Consider the following 24,667-nt stretch of genomic DNA (forward strand, 5'->3'; position numbering starts at 1 on the left):
TTGTTTACACGGCCCATGTCGGGCTGTGTAATCGTACCATAAGCCATTAAAAAAAAAGGGGTGAGCCCCCACTGTAACTCCATGGCACTGGGGGCCTAATAAAGGGCTTAATATGACCAGGTTAATTGCACAATACACTGCAATATATAAGTATTGCCGTGTATTGACCTAACGATCGCTGGTTCAAGTCCCCTGGGGGATTAAGAGAGTTAAAGGGAATGTGTTGCCAGCAAAACATGTTTGTTTTTTTTTAGTTAAACAATTAGTGTGTAGGTGATTAAACATTGTTCTAATTTTTTTAATTTTTTCCACGAGTCAGGAAATATTATACATTGGATTCAATTTATAATATTTCCCAGCACTGGTCACTAGATGGAGCAATTCCCAAAATTGCAGCATTGCATGTGGTAAAGCAACCACATTGCTTTATGCTGCAAAATTGGGAAAAAATCCCTCGCTCTAGTGAGCTCTCAGAATCCCCCCCTCCTTTATCCTGGCTAGTGCAGGGAGAAACGAGGGGTTTGAACGGTCTAACCTCCTACACTGTGTGTCGCCATTTTTTGAGCTAACACACAGTGTAGTAGGTTTACATACACTAGTAAAACACACTGAAACACGAAGCCGCGACCGGAAGTAGTAATCTTACTGCCCGGCCACGACTTCCGGTCCACAGGAAAATGGCGCCGGACGGTGCGCATTTCAAATCGGACTGTGTGGGAGCGGCGCATGCGCCGTTCCCACACACACGGCGTACACCAAAGTGGATGGAACGGGCCCCGTTCGCAGTCCCTATGGGACTGGAGCTGCCGTATTCCATGTCTGTATGTGTCGTTATTCGACACATACAGAAATGGAAAAAAAAATGGCAGCCCCCGTAGGGAAGAAAAAGTGTAAAAATAGAAAAAAGTAACACACAAACACACAAATAAATATAAACGTTTTTAATAAAACCCTAACATAAAACGGATATAAAAAAAAAAATTTTGGTGACACTGTTCCGTTAAATAATATTTATAGTAATATACAAAATAAACGTAGTTTTCCCCTAAAGTAAAGTAAAAAATAAACATAATTGGTATTCCCAAAATGGTTCCAATTAAACTGACAACTCGCCCCACAAAAAAGGAGCCCTCATATCGCTCCATCGATGGAAAAATAAAAGCGTTACAATACAGTGAGACAAAACAGATATAAAGTGAATGCCGTAAAAACAATGGAGGAATCGACCACAAATAATCTTTTTTCCTGTTTTTCAGTACATTATATGGTACAATAAATGATGCCTTTAAAAACTACAACTCGTCCAGCAAAAAACAAGCCCTCATTCGGCTACATTGACGGAAAAATAAAAAAAGTTTTAGCCCTTGAAAGGAGGGAAAGAAAAAATATTGGGTTATTACATATAACAGTGTGACACGAGACATTTTGATGGCATTATTAGGGCTCCTGCAGCAGATCACTTCAGTCTCCGCACACAAATTCCCACTCTGCTGAGAGTTAATATATCTGTTTGCGGAGAGGCGACCGTCTAATCACACACTCCCTGTCAGTATCTCGCACAGCCCTGTGAGATCAATCAGCTAATACTGGAATCTCGCTAATTAAGTTTCCAGCACTTTCCTATGTGGATTAGGGACAGTCCTGCCAACTTGTGCGGACCAATAACTGAATGGACAGTCCCTTTCACTCGTGTCTCCTTTACTAGAGGTAATTAGGACAAGCCTCACACTTTGTCTTGAGAACTCAGGGGTTAAGTTAGAACAAAAAGGCCTAGCTAGGGCTTCATTATGGGAGGTCCTTCTAGTGGAACTTAAAAGCTCGAAATCAACTATTGACTTGTGGCAGTCTCTACAAAAAAGGGGTCTTGAGGATGGAGGAACTGGCTAGAGAAAGCATCAGCTTGTTGGCCAAGCCAGGTGTGGAATGTGGGACCCCCAATTTATCCTCCATTGGAGCCATTTTTATCATGTTAAAGTCTGCGCTAGGAGCCGGACTCCTTAACTTTCCTTGGGCATTTAACAGAGCAGGTGGGATGCAGACAGCGGTCATGGTGGAACTGGTAAGTAATGGTGTCTGAATGTACCGCGACATTTACCCTTCAATGCTTCCTCACTGTGATGGGTTCATTTTCATATTTAAAAATAACCTAGATGGGCTCCCGTTCCTTTAAGGGTCCTTACAATTTTTGGTGGCTTGTCCATATGATCCTGTATTTAACAACATAGGTTGGTTCTTACTTTATTTTTGGTTGCTACATTATGGTATATTTTCTAAATGCTTATTGTACGATTTATAATGTATTACATTTGGGTACTTTTTGGAATCTTCTCTATTCTGGACTTGAGTGATGGACCATAGAATTGTATTATTACCATGTCCTATCTGCAGTGAGACTGGACATGATCTGGAATCCCCCGATAAGTCATTGCTTGTGGTTAGTCTAAATTATATGCCATACAGCCCCATGCCGCTCATTTAACCCTTTATAATATATGCACTTATTTCTCAGAATTATTGTACAAGGGTGCGAAATTGCAATGACCAAATTTACAGTAGATTGTTTGGTGAGGTCCTCACACTGGAATCGGGTCATGGAAGCAACAAGGTGACCACCGTTGTCCTTCTTTCCATGACTAATAGCGACTATACAGGGCTAATATGTACAAAACCAAATAATAATAGTTACATTTTTTTTAAAAATTATATATATATATATGTATTATTTTTTTTTAACACTTTGTTTAGCCATCATTTTTTTTTAAAGGAAAAAAATAAAAAAAAATAAAACCCAATTAACAAAGCACAAGACTTTTAGCTCATATGTTTGGTCTCTGAGTGTTGATCTCATGGGCTGCATCTGTTTTGGACCTTCTTCATTGATTTATAAGTAAGAACACAATGTCCCCTTCCTCCGAAGTCAGAATCCTCAGAAATCAGAACTTCAGGCCGGATTCACACATCGCGTATTTGCTGCAGATATTGCTGCAGATTTGAGCCAAAGCCAGAAGTAGTTTAAAAGTGAATGTAAAATATAAGGAAAGAACTTTGGTTAAAAAAACTGCATAACAATGTGCAACAAATATGCAATGTGTGAATCCAGCCTTGTAGGAAACATCTCAGCAATTTCTCATTCTCATACAAACACAGTAAATATCTTGCTTACCTGGTGTGGGCTGCACTGAGGTTTTAGGGTGCAGTCACACACGTCAGATTTTGTGGCAGAAATTTCTGCGACTGAAAATCCGTTCCATTCACCTGAATGGAACTTGCAGAAATTCATGCACCTGCTGCAAAAACAAGGACATTTCTGCAACAAAATCTACGGTGTGTGAATCCACTCTAAGGCCTGGTTCACACGGGGCGGATATGCTGCGTAAAGGTACACAGTGTATCTGCCCTGGTGGCCACAGGGAATTCCGGGCGAAAAACCGCACCAAATTGTGGTGCAGTTTTTCACCCGGAATGTCCGCTGCAGAAAACTGCAGCTTTAGTCGGTTTGCTGACGCTTCATCCCAGGAGACCGCTGCAGCCTGTGATTGGTCATCCCAGGAGGCCAGGCCCGCAGAACGTCCAAGGTAAGTATACGTTTTTTTTATAAGTTGCGATTTTTGTGGTGTAATCACTGGGATTCCGCTGCAAAAGTCGCAGCACTTGACTGTTGCGGGTTTGAGATCCCCATTGAATTCAATGGGGAAAACCTGCAACAAATTACCTATCATTTCTGTAACTTCAATTGACATGCTGCGGCTTAAAAAATCGAATCGCCGGTCAATTTGTGTGCGGATCTCTGCATATCACGTTCGCAGCATGTGGATGAGATTTCTTGAAATCTCATCAACTCCTCTGCTACAGTATTATGCTGTGGATTTTCCACAACGAAATACGTTGCAAAAGATCCTCAGTATTTACGCCACATGTGGACTAGCCCTTAGGCGGGGTTCCCACGGGTCGGATACGCTGCGTTAAACTACGCAGCGTATCTGACCTGAATCCCACAGCGCATTTCGCCTGAAAAACCACATCACATTATGGTGACGTTTTTTTGGCGGAAAACCCTTCCCCAAAAAAAAAACGTTCATACTTACCCCGACCGTTGTCATGGTGGGGCGTACCTACTGTGACTTCTAGTCCGGCCTCCCTGGATGACGCTGCAGCCCATGTGACCACTGCAGCGATCACAATGGATGAAACGTCATCCCAGGAGAATGGACTTGGGGGAAGAAGCGGGGAGTTCTGTGGAAGTCTAAACTTTTTTCCGCAGCATTTACTCTACATGGGAACCTGGCCTAAGAGTAATATTCCATGCTGTGAGCTTACACTCCATCTGAGTGTTGTTCTGCTTTAGGAAGCAACAGCTCTGGTATGAAGCAGCAACCCTGTCTTGAATTACCAATGTTTACCGTTGGAAAAAATATGGTCCCTCAAACCTGTCCCATTTTTTTTTAATGCCGTTGCACTCTTTTGCTCTTTTTATAGTATGAGTATTTCTTGGAGGATCTTGCCTTGACTGCGCCACTTGGCCCACTTTTTTGCTACGTTTTTCCCACTGTTTTTTTCTGCATTCAATTTCTAGAAACCTACACTTGTATGTGTTCATACATCACTTCATTGGCTTATTCGCTTCTGTGCAATTTAAGGACATATAAATACTAAGAATTTCATAACCTGAAGTTTATTTTTAACCTTCACTAATGTCATATAGTGTATTCTTATATTGGGGATAGTGTATGTATACCTATATTCGTCCGTGGAAGTACCCCTGAAGTCCTTCATTATTTGCACTGCTGGTTGCAGATAAAGAAGGGACAACAATATATAATATGTCTTCGACTATGTTCACATCTTGTTTTGTGAACACGTTGAGCGTATACACTGGAAAAGCTACCGCAGCACATGCCGAATGTAGCCATAGACCCCTATTTACCCAACGGAGGCTAAAAGAGTGTCCTTTTGGCCTCTGTTGTGGTGGTTTCCTATAGAGTTGGCCACCGCAAAACGATATATATATATATATATATTGGCATAAGTTGGGGAATATTCCCGACATATAGATGTAAACAGAGCCTAAGGTTTATATTACAAAGGTGCCTAAGCTACATAGGTGACTTCTAGTATTGTGTTCACTCTACTAAAGTCACCATGGTACTTGTTTTTGCGGGTCACCCTTAGAATAAAGTCCCTAGGAATCATTTCTAACAAGTAGTCAGGGGCATGACTAGAATTCATAGGGCCCCTTAGCAAAGTCAGGACTGCCCCCCCAACCTATTGACCGTAAACTAAGCTGTAGTAATGCAAACTGCAGCAACCATTGTATGGCTAGTAGTGTCATATATCGGATATTCTAGGACCCGCATACTGGAACTAGTCCATTAAATTTCACCTTCTTTGTTCCCTAATCCTACATATCTCTCTTATTATCATGAAGGCTTCCCTCATCTTTCTGATCAGTGGTCTGGTAATCCTTGGATACGCTTCATCCCTCAGTAACAATTCTACATACCAAGGTGTAGTCAGAGATGTCTGTGGCCCGGCTATCGGAAAACTCTGTGGAATCTGCTTTATATTCAATCTCTTCATGATCTCTGTAGCCTTTCTCCGTGTGGTAGAGGATCAGCTGGAAAAATGTAAGTTATAATTGATGGCATGTTCTATGGAAGACACGTCCTATGTACTGTCCTATGTATAATACAATTCTTCCTTTACACAGTATGTGATACTCTCCATGGGAATATGACCACAGACTCCATGGGGGAAAGTCTGCGACCATGGTATTTGGATGAAAGATTAGCCATGAGCCTCCTCTGCCTGGTAGTGATCCTTCCACTCTCCATCCCCAAGGAAATCAGCTTTCAGAAATATACAAGGTGAGTGGCTGCCACCCTTAAAGGGGTTTTCTTATGAAGGACGTTTATGACGTATCCACAGGATATGTCAGAAATGTCAGATACGGGTCCCACCTCTGAGACCTGCACCGATCCCTAGAACAGGGACCCATAATCCCCGTTCTAGCTTTTTGTGCTCACGCTGACTCCCGGCCACTTCCTGATTACTTGGTCGGGACGTGGTCGAGTTACGCTGTTTCCGTAACTCCCATAGTAGTGAATGGCAGTTAGGGAAGCAGCGTAGCATGCGAGCTGCGCTGTTTCCGTAACTACTATTCAGGTCTATGGGAATTACTGGAAATAGCATAGCACAGCGAGTTACACTGTTTCCGTAACTCCCGACCATGTAATCAGTAAGTGGCCGGGAGGCAGCGTGAGCACAAAAAGCTAGAACGGGGTTTAGGGGAGCAAATTTCTAGAGATAGGTGTGGGTCACAGAGGCTAAGTGTCATGTATACACCTATTGTTTCATTAATGGTAGATTTGTGACACATTTGTGTCATCGGTATTATTTACATTATATAGGCCAATACTTAAAGAGGCTCTGTCACCACATTATAAGTGGCCTATATTGTACATAATGTGATCGGCGCTGTAATGTAGATTACAGCAGTGTTCTTTATTTAGAAAAACGATCATTTTTGACGGCGTTATGACCTATATTAGCTTTATGCCAATGAGTTTCTTAATGAACAACTGGGCGTGTTTTACTTTTTGGCCAAGTGGGCGTTGTGGAGAGAAGTGTATGACGCTGACCAATCAGTGACCAATCAGCGTCATACAGTTCTCTCCATTCATTTACTCTGCAGATAGCGATATAGCTATATCACTATGTACAGCCACATACACACACACTAACGTTACTGAAGTGTCCTGACAGTTAATATACATTACCTCCAGCCAGGACGTGATGTGTATTCAGAATCCTGACCAGTTCTGTAGCGTCTCTGTGATATTTACAGCAAGGCAAGCGTAATCTCATTTGAAATGACTGTTTACAGCGTAATCTTGCGAGATTACGCTTCCTGTGTTGTAGTGTCGGGATTGTATTAGCGAAGTGTCAGAATTCTGAATACACATCACATCACGTCCTGGCTGGAGGCAATGTATATTCATTGTCAGGACACTGCAGTAAAGTTATAGTGTGTATATATGAGGCTATATCACTAGTGCAGTGTAAATGAATGGAGAGAAGTGTATGACGCGGATTGGTCACTGATTGGTCAGCGTCATACACTTCTCTCCACAACGCCCACTTGGCCATATAGTAAAACACGCCCAGTTGTCCATTGAGAAACTCATTAGTATAAAGCTAATATAGGTCATAGCTCCGTCAAAAAATGATCGTTTTTCTAAATAAAGAACACTGCTGTAATCTACATTACAGCGCCGATCACATCATGTACAATATAGGCCACGTATAATGTGGCGACAGAGACTCTTTAAGTATTGGCCTATATAATGTAAATAATACTGATCACACAAATGTGTCACAAATCTACCATTAATGAAACAATAGGTGTATACATGACACTTAGCCTCTGTGACCCACACCTATCTCTAGAAATGTAGTGACAGAGCCTCTTTAAGGGTTATGTCTGCACTTTACTGTCAGACATGTGATGCAACCGCTAAGCTCTAGCTGTTTTACGGTGCTCCAGAATAACGTCCGCTCGGATGCTTATGCAGTCATAGGTCTAACAAGACTTCGCTCTGCTCTGACACGGGCAGTTGTCACATTATCAGAGATGCCTTCCGTTGTAACTGAAAATGCAAAAACAACTTTTTATAGGGGAAAGATGTGTGTAAAAAAACAAAATGAAAAAAAAAAGTTGAAACAAAAGAGTGGAAGTAGAACAATAATAAAGTAATTCACAGTGGAAAAACTATAAATAGATCCCCTTTGTGTGTTAAAATGCCAAAAAAAACAGTAAAGAAAACGTGAAAATAATTTTACCATACTAAAAAAAAGGTATCACAATGAATCAAGAAGGAAATCGAGCCGCACTCACCGTATTCTACGTTTTCAAATGCTTTATTGCTCACAAGGTGAAGTGGGGGGAGAGACGGAGTACACAGAAGGTATAGCTGTGTAAAATGCCAAAAAGTGTCTTGTTCCCAAAGACTACACAAGAGGACGACTCGGGCTTGTATTTAAATGTTTATGCTCTTTAAAGGGACAGTCTCATATATTTAATTGTAATTTCATTAATCGTATATAGATGAGAAATATTGTTTGTTGTTTTATAAAACTTTCGTGGAGCGGGCGTATTGGTTGCTTCCTGTATTGTCTGTATAGACAGTGCAGCAAGGTGTGTGTGCTTTTTGGCAATGAATGGCAGTTAATTGTCAGAGGAATATCAATACACTATAAGAATATATTCACACAGCGCAGTTTTTGAAGCCACAATCGTGAGTGGATTTAAAAAAACCTAGAATCTTTCCTATGTACTATCACTCCCTTTACGATCGTTTGCTTGTTCATCGGATGATCGTTGCCCTGCTTACACAGGGCAAGGATCGGGAACGAGCGTTCATATAAACACTCGTTTGCCCAATAAGTGGCCCGTGTAAAAGGGCCTTTACTATCCTGCATTATCTAGGTGTTTATCTCCAGCAATACAATAAAGCTGTCATCTGTCATTAAATCCCGCACCCTCTGCTGACTGCGTCTTAGTCTACACAGCAAAGCTGACAATTGAGCTGCAGAAAACAGGGAATGTCGTCAAATTGCCTGTCCCGTGACAAGTGTGAAAACTGAATTTTTATTTGAATAGTAGATCTATAATAAAAACTCTGTAAATAAAAAAAATGACAATATTCTGATGACACATTCCCTTTAACACAATTTAAATTTTCTGAAAATCAAAACCCTTGAACCGTCTTGCTGAGTGTATCTAGTATCATTTTCCTTTAAACCTACATTGCAGGATGTTCTGTATACTAGTTCATATCATTTCTCCCAAAAAAATATATGATCTAATATAGAGTTCGGCAAGCAGGAAGAATATTGTCAGGAGATATGTCACTGGGTGGTTGGTCAGATGCCTTTAGGCGATGTTTATTCAGTGTGTATGACTTAATTTTAGCACATAAAATCTAGGTCGTTTCAACCTTTTTCTCATAGTTTCACATATATCTCCAAGCAATGAGTTGTCCCAAATAAAAATGAAACCCAGAGAAGTGACCCAATTTATGTTTCATTGCATGGTTATAATATATGATGCTGTTTGCAATTTGCCATGGAATGCACAGGTCTGAATAAATGAATTTCTGAGTTGCCGATCCAGCTCTCCCGGTTGGTTCACAGCGAGAATGAGCCTTTTCTCTACTCCGATCTCTTATTTATTACAATAGATCTATAGAATGAGAGGTCTAAAATGGAGTCACTTTTAGGTTAACGTCACGTGTAGGGTACATACTGCAGAATTTCCATCCGGAGTTTCCATGCAGAAATTCTGCAGCGTATAAGTAGCAGCAAAGTGGATGAGATTTGAAAATGAAAATTTGCAAAAAAGAAGTGTGGAAACTGACGTGCGGATTCTCAATCTGCAACATGTCAATTTCTCTTGCTGAAAATGCAAAACAAAGTGTTTACGCTATGTGTGAACTTAGCCTTAGGCCCCATGCACACGACCCTATATTTTCCCTCCTGTAAATACTGGCGTAAATACGGGTCCGTTATCACCCGTATTCCACCCGTATTTACAGACCCGTTTTCTCTGCTTTGCCATGAGCCTTCAGACAGGGGAATCCCCTGACGTCGCCTGTAATTGCAGGTGCACACACGTAGCCACCCGTAATTACGGGAGCCCTATAGACTTCTATGTGCCTGCCCGTGCCGTAATTGCGGTCTGAAATAGGACATGTTCTATATTTTTCAATGGTCCGGGCACCTTCCCGTAAGCAAACGGGAAAGTACCCGTGGCCAATAGAAGTCTATGGGCCCATAATTACGGCCGTTTTTATGGTCGTGTGCATGGGGCCTTAAAGGGGTTGTCTGATATTACCTTTTCCTTAGGGAACATGTTAGCGAATTGCCTAACTAGATTCTGTTCTACTGAAAAGTTTGCAAGACAACTGAGGAGAATTTAAAATTTCTTGCAGCCCTGCACGTCATTTCACGAAAAATAGGAGTTGTTGTTTAGGCAATTCCTTAATATATACTTAACCCGTTAGTGACCGCCCATAGGTGTTTTTACAGCAGTCACTAACGGGCTTTATTCCGATGCAGTAGCCTTTTTACGGTACTGCATCGGAATAAACACCACCAGGAGCAGGTAAATCACCCTGCTCTCAGACCTGCTTGAGCGGGAGGGATCGATATCCGCATTGATCCTGCTGGTTTAACCTTTCAGATGCGGCACTCAATAGCGAGCACCGTATCTGAGTGGTTTTGGAGGGAGGGCGCTCCCTCGCTCACCCCATCGGCACTCCACAGTGTGATCTCAGGGGGGGGCCCCCAGGTCTGCCTCTAGTTAAAGGGGTTTTCCAGCTTCTCACAACTGATGACCTATCCACCAGATAGGTCATCAGTACATGATCTGTGGGGGTCCAACACCAGGGCCTCGCACAGATCAGCTGGTCTGGTGGCTCCGTGCACTGGACGTACAAGCCGGAAGCAGTTAGCTCCGGCCACGGAGTAGCGGCCGAGCTGCAATACTGTAATCAAGTGAATAGGAGCAGAGACCTGCAGTTCTGCAGCACGGCCGATATGCGATGTACAGAGCCAACTGCTTCCGGCTCCGTACATAGCATTATGTGCCACAACATCCGGTGCACGCAGGCCACCAGAGCAGCTTATCAGTGCGGGGTCCGGCCGTCGGACCTGCACCGATGACATACTGATGACCTCAACAGTTGTCAGAAGGTGGGCAACCCCTTTAATGCCTGCTAGGCCGTTTTACACTGAAAAAATAAAATAAACAATGCAAGAATTGCTGTTTTCTGTTCATCCCACTTTAAAAAAAATGTGATCAAAAAGACGCATGTACTCAAATACTACAACACTACCAATAAAAACTACAAGTCGTCCTGCAAAAAAAAACAACTTATAATAATTTTGAAAAAAATTATTTTTACTGTGTAAAAGTAGTAAAACAAAAGAAAATTATATACATTTGGTATCGTTGCAATCGTAACAACCCGCTGAATAAAGTTATTTGTATTATTTATGTCACACGGTAAACGGCGTAATTTTGGGATGCAAAAAAGAGTGGCGAAATTGCTGTTTTATTTCTATCCCCCCCCAAAGAAAAGTCAACAATAGTTAATCAAATTATATGTACCCCAAAATGGTGCTATTAAAAAATACAACTTGTCCCGCAAAAAACAAGACCTTATACAGCTATGTCGACGCAAATATAAAAAAAGTTATAGCTCTTTGAATAAGATGATGAAAAACTTAAAAAATAGCTTGGTCGTTACGGCCTAAATTAGGCTGGTCACTAAGGGGTTAATAGTGGCTCCTTGGTGGGACTTTGCAATACTCACATTTTTATTATAAGTTTTTAATGTGTATACAAAAGTTTTTTTATTTCAGACAGTAAGGCTGCGTTCACACAGGGCAGATATGCTACGTAAAAACACGCAGCGTATCCACCTTGTGCGCCGCAGAGAATTCCGGGTGAAAAACGCACCAAACTGTGGTGCAGTTTTTCGGCCGGAATCTCTGCTTCGGAAAACTGCAGCGCTTGGGCCGGCCTGCTAGCAGGCCAGCCTCCTTGGATGACGTTTCATCACAGGAGACCGCTGCAGCCTGTGATTGGCTGCAGTGGTGGTCATATGGGATGAAGCGTCACCCCAGGAGGCCGGCCCTCTGACATCATCCAGGCCGGCCTCCTGGGATGGTGTTTTATCCCATGTAACCGCCCCTATAGCCTGTGATTGGCTGCGGCGGTCACATGGAATGAAACGTCATCCCAGGAGGCCGCGCTGGAGGGAGGAACACAGACTTCTGGGTAAGTATGAGATATTTTTTTCCTGAGTTGCGTTTTTTGCGGCGTGATCGCTGCGAGATATATATATATATAGACTGAGACTCATACAAACCTATAGCCAGCATTAAAGTCTGTCAGTTATTTCAATAGTGGGATAGGATAAGTGGCAGCATGTTTTTGCTTATCTAGAGAATTGAGGTCCATTGATCGGCCCCCATACACACATACTCAGCGGATACGATAACATTAGGTCTGATTCGCAGAGCCGCATGAATAAGCGTCCTAGTTATGTATGGCGCTAGGTGTCCCTGCCTCCCCGCGGGAATCCCATACTGTAATCATATTTTCAGTACGGGACAGTTTCCTGCGTGGTGGCAGCGAATCACAGCGTCGCAGATGACGATGATGCTTGGAGTACGGCTCCCTGAACTGCGTTCGGTCCGGGATATGCAGCCGACATACGGTTCATGTCTCACAGACCCAACACGGCCGTGTGAATAAGGCCTTAGTGGCATACGCCAGGACAGTACACATTCTCTATGGACAGCTTTACTATATAGAAGCTTGAAAGCAAAATAGGATCCAATACGATAATGGTAAAATCTGAAATGTGACTTTTTTAAGAAGGGTTCTGGTGAGAATGTTTGATACTGATAATTTGGAATTTGTGTGCGTTTTCCCATGCAGTATTCTTGGAACGCTGGCTGCATGTTACCTGACTGTGGTGATCATTGTGAAGTATTACCTGACGGAGCATAATGTCATCCATAAACGGGAGTATTCTTCTAAGTGAGTACACGGGTCAAAACCTCCTCAGTAAACGCGGCTATGGTATACTCATCCCTGATCCCAACCAATCAAACATAAAATTCATATTTGCGCAGTAAGGCCTCATGCACACGACCATGCGTATGCGGCCGTATACTATCCGCAATTGCTAACCTATGGGCCAATGCACACAACCGTGGTTTCCATGATCCGTGCATAGCCCGGATCGCAAACAAAATAGGACATGTCATTACATGGTCCGCAATTGCGGTCCACGCTCTTTGAAATCAATGCACGTTTAGTGTGTGCACGGTCCGTGATCCGCTACGGCCATGTGCACCCAGAGATCTATATTGTGCCATGAGGGTGCCATGTACTACCCACATAATGTCATAATGACATACTTTGCCCACACAGAGCCAAATCGTGAATAAAATAATGCGATTTTAGAGGCAAAGGTGAACTTAGGGAATTGCTGTAAATACGTACATTCGCTAATATAAAATGACCAGTCAAATCTCTACTTTTACAAATAAGGGATTTGGCTGATGTAGAAGTGTGGAATTTCCTTTACTTGCATCTGTTTTTCTAATATTAGCTGAACCTCTGTAATTTGTAAAGGTAGGGATTCTGGCAAATAAGAAAAAAAAAAATCAGGATTAGAAAATAAATAGGTTTTTTTTTTTTCCTCCCAAAAACTGCACCACTGTTGTCCATGGGCTTTGTCTGGTATTGCAGTTCATCCCATTAAATGAATAAGGCTCAGCTGCAATATCAGACCCATGGACGAGAGTGGCGCTGTTTCTGGGGGGGGGGGGGGGTAACCCTTTTTTAGGTATTAAATATGAATTCACTCTCATCCAAGTTTTCTCTAGCCATTTACTGCACATCATTCGGCTTTAATACCCTTTTATCTTCTCTGCTGTTTAACTATTAATCCTGCAGAAACGACATTCATTTCCCAAACAGTTAAAAATAAGCACCAGATAAGACGGCATTAATACCTGCAATATATGAAGATTTAATAATCTTAAATCAGATAATCTTTTCCCATATGTCAACTAAGATTATAAAGAGATTCCTTATACTGTACTCAGCATGTTCATATGAGATCCATATGGGCTTCAAAGGCATCGACTTCCTCCTGTCTGTCTTCATGTCCCCAACAATGGGACAGATGCCGATCACACCTCACACATAAGGCTCGGTTTATACGGTGGAGGTTCCAGGGTTTTTCTTGCAATCTGAATTATTCCGACTGCATCTATCAATAGTGACTAAATGATTTTTAGTGGGGAGGGGGGGGGGGGGCACTGTGATCTGTAGTGGGGGGGGGGGTCCGCAGTGATCTGTAGTGGGGAGAGGGGCCGCAGTGATCTGTAGTTGGGAGGGGGGCCGCAGTGATCTGTAGTTGGGAGGGGGGCCGCAGTGATCTGTAGTGGGGAGGGGGGGCCGCAGTGATCTGTAGTTGGGAGGGGGGCCGCAGTGATCTGTAGTGGGGAGGGGGGGGGCCGCAGTGATCTGTAGTGGGGAGAGGGGCCGCAGTGATCTGTAGTTGGGAGGGGGGCCGCAGTGATCTGTAGTTGGGAGGGGGGCCGCAGTGGTCTGTAGTGGGGAGGGGGGCCGCAGTGGTCTGTAGTTGGGAGGGGGGCCGCAGTGATCTGTAGTTGGGAGGGGGGGCCGCAGTGATCTGTAGTGGGGAGGGGGGACGCAGTGATCTGTAGTGGGGAGGGGGGCCGCAGTGATCTGTAGTTGGGAGGGGGGCTGCAGTGATCTGTAGTGGGGAGGGGGGGGGGCCGCAGTGATCTGTAGTGGGGAGGGGGGGCCGCAGTGATCTGTAGTCGCCAAGTAGCTATTCCCAACAAAGTTGTAGCAAGTAACCATAGGGACTTCTAGTAAAACGTGGAATGGATGAGACCCTTTCTCCACCACGACATGCAAAGAGCATTTCTTTCCGGCGTCTCTTCCTCCTTCCCTTGGTTTCCCAGTGATCTTCCATCATTAACCGTGACCCCCCCCAAATGGTGACAACACCCAATATTTGCTGTCTCTCATTCTCCATCATCCACTGTGATCAGTCACTACACCTCTGAGCCAACTTTTACAGTTAGGGGTGACCCCCTCCCACCCACCTCAGCTGCTTGGCCCTCTACTACCCTATTCCCTGGCAGAATGTGAATTAGGGTTTACCCGTACCTTAGGCTTAAAGTCCCCTGAAAAGTCTCAGTTGTACAACATATATATGTGGGGTGGTTTTTGGTGGTTCAGAGGGAGCGCTGACTCTTATAGCATTGTTTATTTTGCTCTTTTTCAGCGCATCGTCGTTGGCTTCAATGTTCAGTGTGATCCCAACTATCTGCTTCGGCTTTCAGGTAACTTTATGCATTACAATGTAAATTTATGGACTACTACCCCTGGGAGGATTACATGCCCAGCATGCAGATGTTTCCTTACTGGGCTCAGTGTTATTTGGTAACGGTGCTTCCAGGGACACAGAAACTAGGGGTAGTAGTGGGGGCTTAAATCTTCACATTTGGAGTAACTTGTACAAATAACAAGTCGCTGATATAAAATCGCTTTATTATTATGGGGGCGATTTGTCTAATATGATGGTAGTACAGTGGCTGGTATTATGGATCAGTGTAGGTGAATTGGCTGCCAAAATTACAACCTGGCGGCTCAGGTATAATCTATATTTTGCTGCCTCCCCTTTACGCTGTACACCCCTGAATTCCCTAAAAGATTCAGTGCAGCTGTTGTAAAGGTGGCGTTTCACTTTAAATTCTGCATTTTATTTGGATTTTCCTAAAAACAAAGCAAAATTCATATTCATTTAACACTTTTGTAATAGAACTGTCCATGATCCACCATCCTGCCCTTACTACACCCTCAAAAAGGTACCAGTATTCAGAGCATGACGCAGCTTTTTGTCATTATTGTGCCCTGCTGTATCTTCTGGGGTGACGTTGTCACAAGGTGAACCAGGGCAGATGTCAGGGCCCTTGGCTGTACGGGTAAACTTGGTATACACCGTGTTCCAAATTATTATGCACATTGGATTTAGGTGTCATAAACATTTAATTATTAGTTTTTCAATGAAACTCATGGATGGTATTGTGTCTTAGGGCTCTTTGGATCATTGTAATCAATCTCAGACACCTGTGATAATTAGTTTGCCAGGTGTGCCCAATCAAAGGAAAACTACTTAAGAAGGACGTTCCCTATTATTAAGCAGGCCACAGGTTTCAAGCAATATGGGAAAGAAAAATAATCTCTCTGCTGCCGAAAAGCGTGAAATAGTGCAATACCTTGGACAAGGTATGAAAACATTGGATATTTCAAGAAAACTTAGGCGTGATCATCGTACTGTGAAAAGATTTGTGGCTGATTCAGAGCACAGACGGGTTCGTTCAGATAAAGGCATAATGAGGAAGGTTTCTGCCAGACAAATTAATAGGATTAGGGGAGCAGCTGCTAAAATGCCATTGCAAAGCAGCAAACAGGTATTTGAAGCCGCTGGTGCCTCTGGAGTCCCGCGAACCTCAAGGTGTAGGATCCTCCAGAGGTTTGCAAGTGTGCATAAAGCTATTATTCGGCCACCCCTAAACAATGATCACAAGCAGAAACGGTTGCAGTGGGCTCAGAAATACATAAAGACTAATATTCAAACCGTGTTGTTTACTGATGAGTGCCGTGCAACCCTGGATGGTCCAGATGGATGGAGTAGTGGATGGTTGGTGAATGGCCACCATCTCCCAACAAGGCTGCGATGTCAGCAAGGAGGTGGCGGAGTCATGTTTGGGCTGGAATCATGGGGAGAGAGCTGGTAGGCCCCTTTAGGGTCCCTGACGGTGTGAAAATGACCTCTGCAAAGTACGTAGAGTTTATGACTGACCACTTTCTTCCGTGGTACAAAAAGAACCGTGCCTTCCGTAGCAAAATTATCTTCATGCATGACAATGCACCATCTCATGCTGCAAAGAATACCTCTGTGTCATTGGCTGCTATGGGCATAAAATGAGAGAAACTCCTGGTGTGGCCCCCATGTTCCCCTGACCTCAACCCTATTGAGAACCTTTAGAGCATCCTCAAGCAAAATATCTATGAGGGTGGGAGGCAGTTCTCATCAAATCAGAAGCTCTGGGAGGCTATTCTGACATCCTGCAAAGATATTCAAGCAGAAACTGTCCAAATACTCACAAATTCAATGGATGCAAGAATTGTGAAGGTGATATCAAAGAAAGGGTCCTATGTTAACATGTAACTTGGCCTGTTAAGTTTTTTTTGATGGAAAGAGCTTTTGATTTCTGTAAATATGACCTCCTGATGCTGCAAATTCAACAAATGACTATTTTAGTTCTCTTTACAACCTTTAAAATGTTTTGATCTCTGTTGTGCATAATAATTTGAAACAGTGCATTTTGAGTTTTTTTACTTCTAAAAAAAAATCTGTTATCATTAGGAGATTTGTTCAATAAAATTTGCATTATACTCCAACGGTTGATGGCTTGAAGATTATACTGACTGTCATTTGCATCGACTATTTAGGAAAATCAGCGAAAAATAACATTTGCATAATAATTTGGATCGCGGTGTATGCTCAAGTAAGCCAAGGATGCCGTAGACAAGGATTCTATAACATTTTTCTTTCCTCATTCCGGTGTATCATGCTGACCACTTACGAATGGAAGTGTACAGGCCAGAGGCTCCATGAAGCTCCACCATCCTCTGCGTCCTGGTCGACTACCTCGTACTTAACCGTCCCTGGTCACATGGACGTCTAGATGAAGCGTTAGCGGAATTACTGCTCCATCTACCTGCAATTTTACTTTTAGACATTTAGATGAAGCATGCTGCCCCCTCCTCCAACACTGGTGTCACATCGCAAGCAAAGTTTGTCAATGGTGATCTCTACCGACTAGCAAAATGTCCTGTATATATGTTTAAAATATACTAATATGGGAAAAGGGTAAATAAATTATTTGTGGAGACGCCCTTTAAGCAATGTTCTGTTCCGGTCTCCCAGTGCCATGAAGCTTGTATTACCATCTACAGCAGTATGAAGAACAAACGTCTATCAAACTGGGTTGCGGTGTCGGTGGTGTCCATGCTGATCTGTCTGCTCATTTACTCTCTAACAGGTAGAAAAAAAAAAAACAACACATCTGTATTATATCATGTGGATAAAATATAATTTCTATTATTTGATCGGAGTGTTGCGTTCCCTCGTGTGGTAGAGATTTGAACTTATTTTTACTGCTATTTTCTGATTTTGGGCCAGCTGTAGTAAGACTATATCGTTTCATATGCCAGTCAGCAGCCAGTAGCAGTAAGGGTAAGTTCACACAGAGCGTAAATACTGCAGATTTTCCGCAACGGATTTAGTTGCGGAAAATCGGCAGCATAATACAATAGCAGCAAAGTGGATGGGACTTGAACAAATCTCATCCACCGCTGCGAAAAATGATGAGCGGAAAAAACCGCTCAGAATTGGACCTGCGGTGCGTTTTTTTTAACCCGCAGCATGTCAATTGTATTTGTGTAATCGCTGCTTTTGTTTTGCAAGTTTTCACCAATGAATTTAATGGGGAGGTAAAACCCACAACAAATAGCAGATATTGCGTTTTTTTTGCTGCGGAAAAACAGCAACTCAGACAAAAATAAAATATTATCCTTACCCAGAATTCTGTGCTTCTTCGTCCAGGCCGGCCTCCTGGAATGACATTTCATCCCGTGTGATTGCTGCAGCCAATCACAGGCTGCAGAGGTCACATGGGATTAAACATCATCCCAGGAGGCCGGGCTGAGGGATGTCAGAGAATAAGCATGTGGTGTTGTTGTTTATTTTTTTAAACGTGCAGTTTTCCGCAGCAGATATTCCGGCCGAAAAACTGTAGCAGAATTTGGTGCCGTTTTTTGTGCAGGAATTCCCTGTGACCGCCAGGATGGATACGCTGTGTGTGAACGTAGCCATAGGATGCAAATAATTTAGTAAGTGGCACACTCTTCTTAATAAATTAGTTGCATCTTGTGATGTCCGTGAGCCAGACTTTGAAATGTATGGCAGCCTCGAGCGGTTGTAGATTTTTGCCACTTTTTGGCGTAAAAGTTACTGTTGGGCCGTGGAGTCCTGCCTCTATTTAAGCCACGCCCCTTTTGGTGAACTGCCAAACTGTGCGTACAAAGTGGATAAAGTCAAATTTTTACACAAAAAATCCTTGCATCTAAATTCGCTACTTTTTTTCGCCACTAAAATGGTGCCAAAAAAAAGGATTTACTAATGGCAGGGAAAGCCCCTCTTAAAATGTAACTTATAGAATTTGTAAATTCTAAAAAAAAATGTGAAAAAAACAAAAAAACCCTGATGTTGGTGTTCTGTTGAATATTGTTGGGTAAATCAGGACGTACCAAAGACTCATAAAATAAGTATTGTAAGGGTACACGACAACGCCAAATACGTCTGAAATGACGTTCTTTGTGCGCGTTTCGCGCATCACGCACCCATTGAAGTCAATGGGTGCGTTTAAATCACGCGCACCACACGGAAGCACTTGCGTGGGACGCGCGTGATTCGCGCAACAGCAGTGAAAAGTATGAATGAAAACAGAAAAGCACCACGTGCTTTTCTGTTTATAAACATACAGTGTCATAATGATGGCGGCTGCGCGAAAATCACGCAGCCGCGCATCATACGGGGATGACACACGGAGCTGTTAAGTGCCTTTTGCGCACACAAAACGCCGCGTTTTGTGTGCGCAAAACGCACACGCTCGTGTGAATCCGGCCTTAGGACAAGTGTGCAGTGTTATGCTGATCCTTAGACAACATTATTTATTGAACTTTTTTTTATTTTTTCTTGTTTCCCCTCCTCCACCTCCAGGCATCTACGGATTCCTTACATTTGGTGAAAGTGTAGCAGCTGACATCCTGATGTCCTACCCAGGGGATGATGCCGTTGTCATAGTAGCCCGGCTTCTGTTTGCCATCTCCATTATCACCATCTACCCGATCATACTTCTTCTTGGACGGTGAGAGTCTACTGGTGCACAACTATCATACTGTTGGCGACTGCGGTTTCCTATTGTGATTTTCCACTAGGGATTCCTTCAGGCTCCTTAAAGGGGCTCCCTGCTTTGTACAATGTGAAGGCCCTCTGACAATAAGCTGATCCAAGGTGGTATTGCTGTTGGGACCCCCAGCGGTCAGCTGAAATCTCTGGGGGAAATCAGTGGCAATTGTTCACCTCCCCTGCAGGAGAAGCGAATCCTCAAGCATTTGCATTTTGAAACCCATAAATTGCACATTCCCTCCTTTAGCGCCCGGTCTGCCTACTCCTGGTCACGGCCCCGGAAAATAGGTTTTGTAAACCAGACTCCCCCGTTAATGAGTAATTGTTCGCCTGACTGTACATGAGAGGTTTCCTAGCATTGCCAGCAGCAGCTTTGGAGTCACAACCTACAGAGGACTCCATATGACCCGGCCTGTGTCTCCTTTTAGGGTGAGGACAGACGTAGCGGCCAAACCCCAAGCCAACGTGCCGTTTTACCGTAAATCGCTGTTGTGTTTAAATGTAAATGTCTGCGTTTTTTTTCTCTAGGTTAACAGCTGTTGAACCTGCAATAACGCACGGACATTAACAATCATTTAAAAACTATACCAATTTATGGAAAAACCTTATGCCCGCTCAGTTATGCAGCCGCTATATGTGTTCCCCTATAGGGGTATGTTTAAAAGTCGCAATATCTCTTTTAAATGAAGCCACGTGTGAGCACCCTATTGAATTCAATGGGTAAACCCGCAACAGAAGAGTTGCGTATGCACAGAATTAATTGACATGCTGCGGTTGAAGTAACCCCACGTCAAGTTGTGCGTTTCTTTTGGGCGGTGTGGGGACGAGACTTGCTGAAATCTCACCCACGCTGCTATAACACGCGGATTTTCCACAATCAATCCGTTGTGGAAAATCCGCAGTGTTTACGCCATGTGTGTTCCTACCCTTAAGAATCCACAATTTTCCCCTTTTTTGTTCCCCAGATCCGTTCTTCAAGAAGCCTGGTTGGATCACAAATACATGACTACATATGTAACGGCTTCCTATGAGAGGTTTGTTCGGGTCACGCTGTCTGTACTCTGGATCCTGGTGACACTCATCATTGCATTGTTTGTGCCGGACATCAGCGAGATCATCTCAGTCATAGGGGGAATCAGCGCTTTCTTCATCTTTATCTTCCCAGGTAAGATTACTCCTCCTACCACCCCGGACCAAATATCCTACTAATGAATATTGTCATAGGAGAGTAACGTACATTTGTGTTCCACGGGATATACCATGAATGAGATCGATGCTGGTCCCAGACGTAGAAGATGCCTCTTTGTTATAGCTACAGTCCTGGGGATGTATTGACCTGTGATATATTTATACATTATTAGGCCGGGTTCCCACGGGACAGATATGCTGCACAAAAACCACACCGCGTATCCGCCCTGGAACCCGAAGAACTTTCCGTCTGAAAAATCACACCACGTCGTGGTGCGATTTTTCGGACGGAAATTCCACAGCGTAATTAAACGCACATACTTACCCCCTCCCACATCTGACGTCCGCTCCGGCCTCCCTCGATGATGTTTCAGGCCATGTGATACCCAGAATGCACTCCAGCCTCCTTGGATGACGTGTTTGTTTTTTTGCGGCGTAAATGCTGCGAATACCGTGCAAAAGCTGCAACACGTGGCTTTCTGTTGCGGGTTTTGCATCCCCATTGAATTCAATGGGGAAAATCAATGAAAACGCAGCCTAAATTGACATGCTGCGGAATTAAATTCCGCACCGCAGGTCAATTTATTAATGTTAATGCTGCGTTTTTTTCCACAGAACTCCGTTGCAGATATTCCACAGCGTTTACGATACGTGGGAACCCGGCCTTAGGTTACCCCCAAGCTGTCTTTTATAAACCAAACAACTCTAGTTTTTATAATATTTCTGGGTACTGTAGTCCACCCGTTCCATTTATTTATTTAGTTGCAGCGCCCTAGCTATAGAGGTCGCAATTCTGACCGGCCCCCGAAGCCATGGGGGCCTATGACACCACTTTTATCCACAGTTGCTGTAGTAACTAGTTTATTACTTAGGGACCACACCGTATACTTACCCACCTCTCTACGGACTCCGGTCTTGGCGCAGCACTGAGTCCTGACGCCTTTCAGCGTCTTGACATTATGTGCACCGCAGATGACATTGTGATGCTGAATGGTGTCAGGACTACACACTGGACCCGGTTCAGGAGCAAGAAGGGTAAGTATAAGAATACTGCCTGCTGGGGCCTAGTATCTAAGTCTACCCTGTGTGATACTGTCTGCTGGGTCATATATCTAATCCTATCCAGTGGCGGAGCTATAGGGGTCGTAGTCTTAAGGTATGTTCACACGCTGAGTCAAAAACGTCTGAAAATACGGAGCTGTTTGAAAATCAGGAGCTGTTTTCCCTTTAAAACAGCTCCGTATTTTCAGACGTTTTTTAAGCCACTCGTGATTTTCACAGCGTTTTTTACAGCAGTTTTGGGAGTTGTTTTCTATAGAGTCAATGAAAAATTACTCCAAAAACATCCCAAGAGGTGACCTGAACTTCTTTTTCGCGACCGTTTTTTTTTACGCGGCCATTTTTCAGAACGGCCCATCGGAACCAACTTAGCAAAGCCCCCGGCTGCTAGTGCTGCATTGATGGGTCACTTAAAGTGTAGCTAAACGTTCGACAAACTTCTGACATTGGTGGGGGTCAGCTGCTTTGTTTCTGTTTGGCTTTTTCTGGAAAGCCGATGTATCGGAGTACGGGCTCATAGACTTTCTATTGAGTCCGTACACCGATACATTCATTTCCAGAAAAAGCCGAACAGACACGAAGTGGCTGAGCGGTCACACGAGTGCTTCAGCGTCTTCGTTCTAGCGATTGGTGGGGGTCTTAGTGCTCGGACCCCCACCAATCCAAACTTCTGACATGTCAGAAGTTTGTCAAACATTTACCTACACTTTAAGAGACCCACAGATGCTGCTGAAAGTTGTGGGCCGTCGGCCATGAAGCGGTTGGGGGGGGGGGGGGGGGGGCATGAGCGTTTAGATGCACCTGTTGCCCACTTTTCAACCCACTCAAGATCTATTATGTCTTTCTTGTGCACTGGAGTAAAAAACTGTAGTAGACGATATTCTATGTGTGGTCTTATTAGAGATTTATAAAGTTGCAGGACCCTATTCTCGTCATGTGCGTCTGTGCCCCTTTTGATGCATCCCATGATATTTGGAGTCCTTTTCCATGTCGGTGTTCCCCAGTGTTTTCTCATTTAGTATGTGATGGGAGGGAAAAATACATGTCACCAAGTACATAGATTTAGACATTGACACATAAATGTTAAGAGAAAGCTGAAGCATACCCTAGAAATGGCAGGTCCGGGAGCTGAGAAGCTTTTTTTATGGGTAGAGTTTTATGTAAGCGACCTTCATATCATGCCTATATTTTTTTTACTTGTGTACTTTGTCATTTATAGGGCTGTGTCTAATTTGTGCTATGGAAACTGAAGTAATGGATCAGAGGAAAAAGTGAGTGATATTACAGGTTCTACTTCTATGTGTATGAATTCTCCTGAGTGCTCTACCTGGGCTCAATGATTTTCCTCGGGGACCAAACAGACTTTATAGATTAAAGCTGCTGCCCTATAAAGTAGCATGGACAACGTTATGTCAGCCAGTCACTGGACCGTATTATTTAATGGCTCTAGCACTGCATGTGTACTACATGATGATGTCATGTAAGCAGTATATGTGACGTCAGCATGCATGGGTTTTGGGGAGCAGCCAATGGTGGCAGCTTTTAACAAATGAAATAAGTTTTTTTTTTTTTTTTTTTTTTTTTTTTTTTTTTATACATAAAACCATTTTTTTAGGGAAAAGTTAGAGCTCTCATTTAGTAGTAAACATAAGGGGAATCTTTTCTTGCTCTCGACCCATATACATGTATCGCATTGATACAATCGGTAAACGTGTCCGCTATCCAGATATGTGTCCATAGCAACCAAATCACATCACTTTCTAACCTGCAATGGAAGGATCAGTGATCTGACTGGTTGCTATAGACAATTGCACCACTATTTGTCTATATTCATATGTGACACCTGCAGGGTTATAGAAAGTCTGACCTGATCAGGAATTTAAAGTAACCCTTCATCGCCACACTTTAGGGGGGGGGGGGGGGTTGCTAGAATGATCTATGCAACTTCAATATTACCTTGGAGATCAGGGGGGGGGGGGGGGGGGCGCGCGCAGAGTTGAATGAATAACACATTACAGTCCCATTGCATTTTGTTGCAGCTCAGTCAACAATACGTCCTGGGAGGAGTAAAAGAGGTGGTGGGTTCTTGCCGCAGTCTTCCGTCATGTTAGTCTTCACATAGAACCCCTTTAACTACGGCTTTTATCATTTTTACCTTTTCCATATGAGGTTTTGTACATTACCGCCCATTTCATGGCTCATCTGGGTGCTGGTGGAGTAATTATTTCCTACGGCTGGTACAATGTCTCCTGTCTTGCAGATCTTGCCTCATTGTCTGGGGAATCATCTCCGTTCTCTGCGGAGCCTTCATATTTGGGCAAAGCACGACCATCGCCGTTATGGAGCTTCTACACAAGTTCTGAGATGTTGCCTCTGAGGAGCCGGTGAATGTCACATGTTCTTCTGTGTTTTATTTATATGCTTTTGAAAGATTAAATTGTTATTTCCAGAATTATTTTTTTCCCGTCGTTCAACTACATCAGGTAAGGCCTCATTTACACGAGCGTAATATAGGCGCGTGCTTTTCACGCGCGTCGTACGCACCTATATTACTCTATGGGACAATGCGTGAATGCGTTGCGTAAAACTCACGACATGTTCTATAATCGTGCGTTTTTCACGCATCACGCACCCATTGAAGTCAATGGGTGCGTGAAAACCACGCATGCCGCACGGCAGCACTTCCGTGCGAACTGCGTGATTCGCGCAAGAGCTGTCAAACTGAATGTAAACAGAAAAGCACCACGTGCTTTTCTGTTTAC

General features: G+C 43.5%; 1 protein-coding gene across 1 annotated transcript; it reads left to right on the forward strand.

Annotated features, from left to right (window-relative positions):
• Positions 1–1,870: 1,870 nt before the first annotated feature.
• Positions 1,871–24,357, forward strand: SLC38A8 (solute carrier family 38 member 8). Its single transcript, XM_075836746.1, has 10 exons — positions 1,871–2,059; positions 5,426–5,624; positions 5,708–5,864; positions 12,509–12,610; positions 14,904–14,961; positions 17,616–17,730; positions 19,470–19,617; positions 20,624–20,823; positions 23,125–23,176; positions 24,166–24,357. Exons 1-10 carry the CDS (start codon positions 1,871–1,873, stop codon positions 24,266–24,268), a joined length of 1,323 nt encoding a protein of 440 aa, XP_075692861.1. The 3' UTR covers positions 24,269–24,357.
• The last annotated feature ends 310 nt before the right edge of the window (positions 24,358–24,667 follow it).

The sequence above is a fragment of the Rhinoderma darwinii genome, chromosome 9, assembly GCF_050947455.1.
Source record: "Rhinoderma darwinii isolate aRhiDar2 chromosome 9, aRhiDar2.hap1, whole genome shotgun sequence".
Classification (NCBI taxonomy): domain Eukaryota; kingdom Metazoa; phylum Chordata; class Amphibia; order Anura; family Rhinodermatidae; genus Rhinoderma; species Rhinoderma darwinii.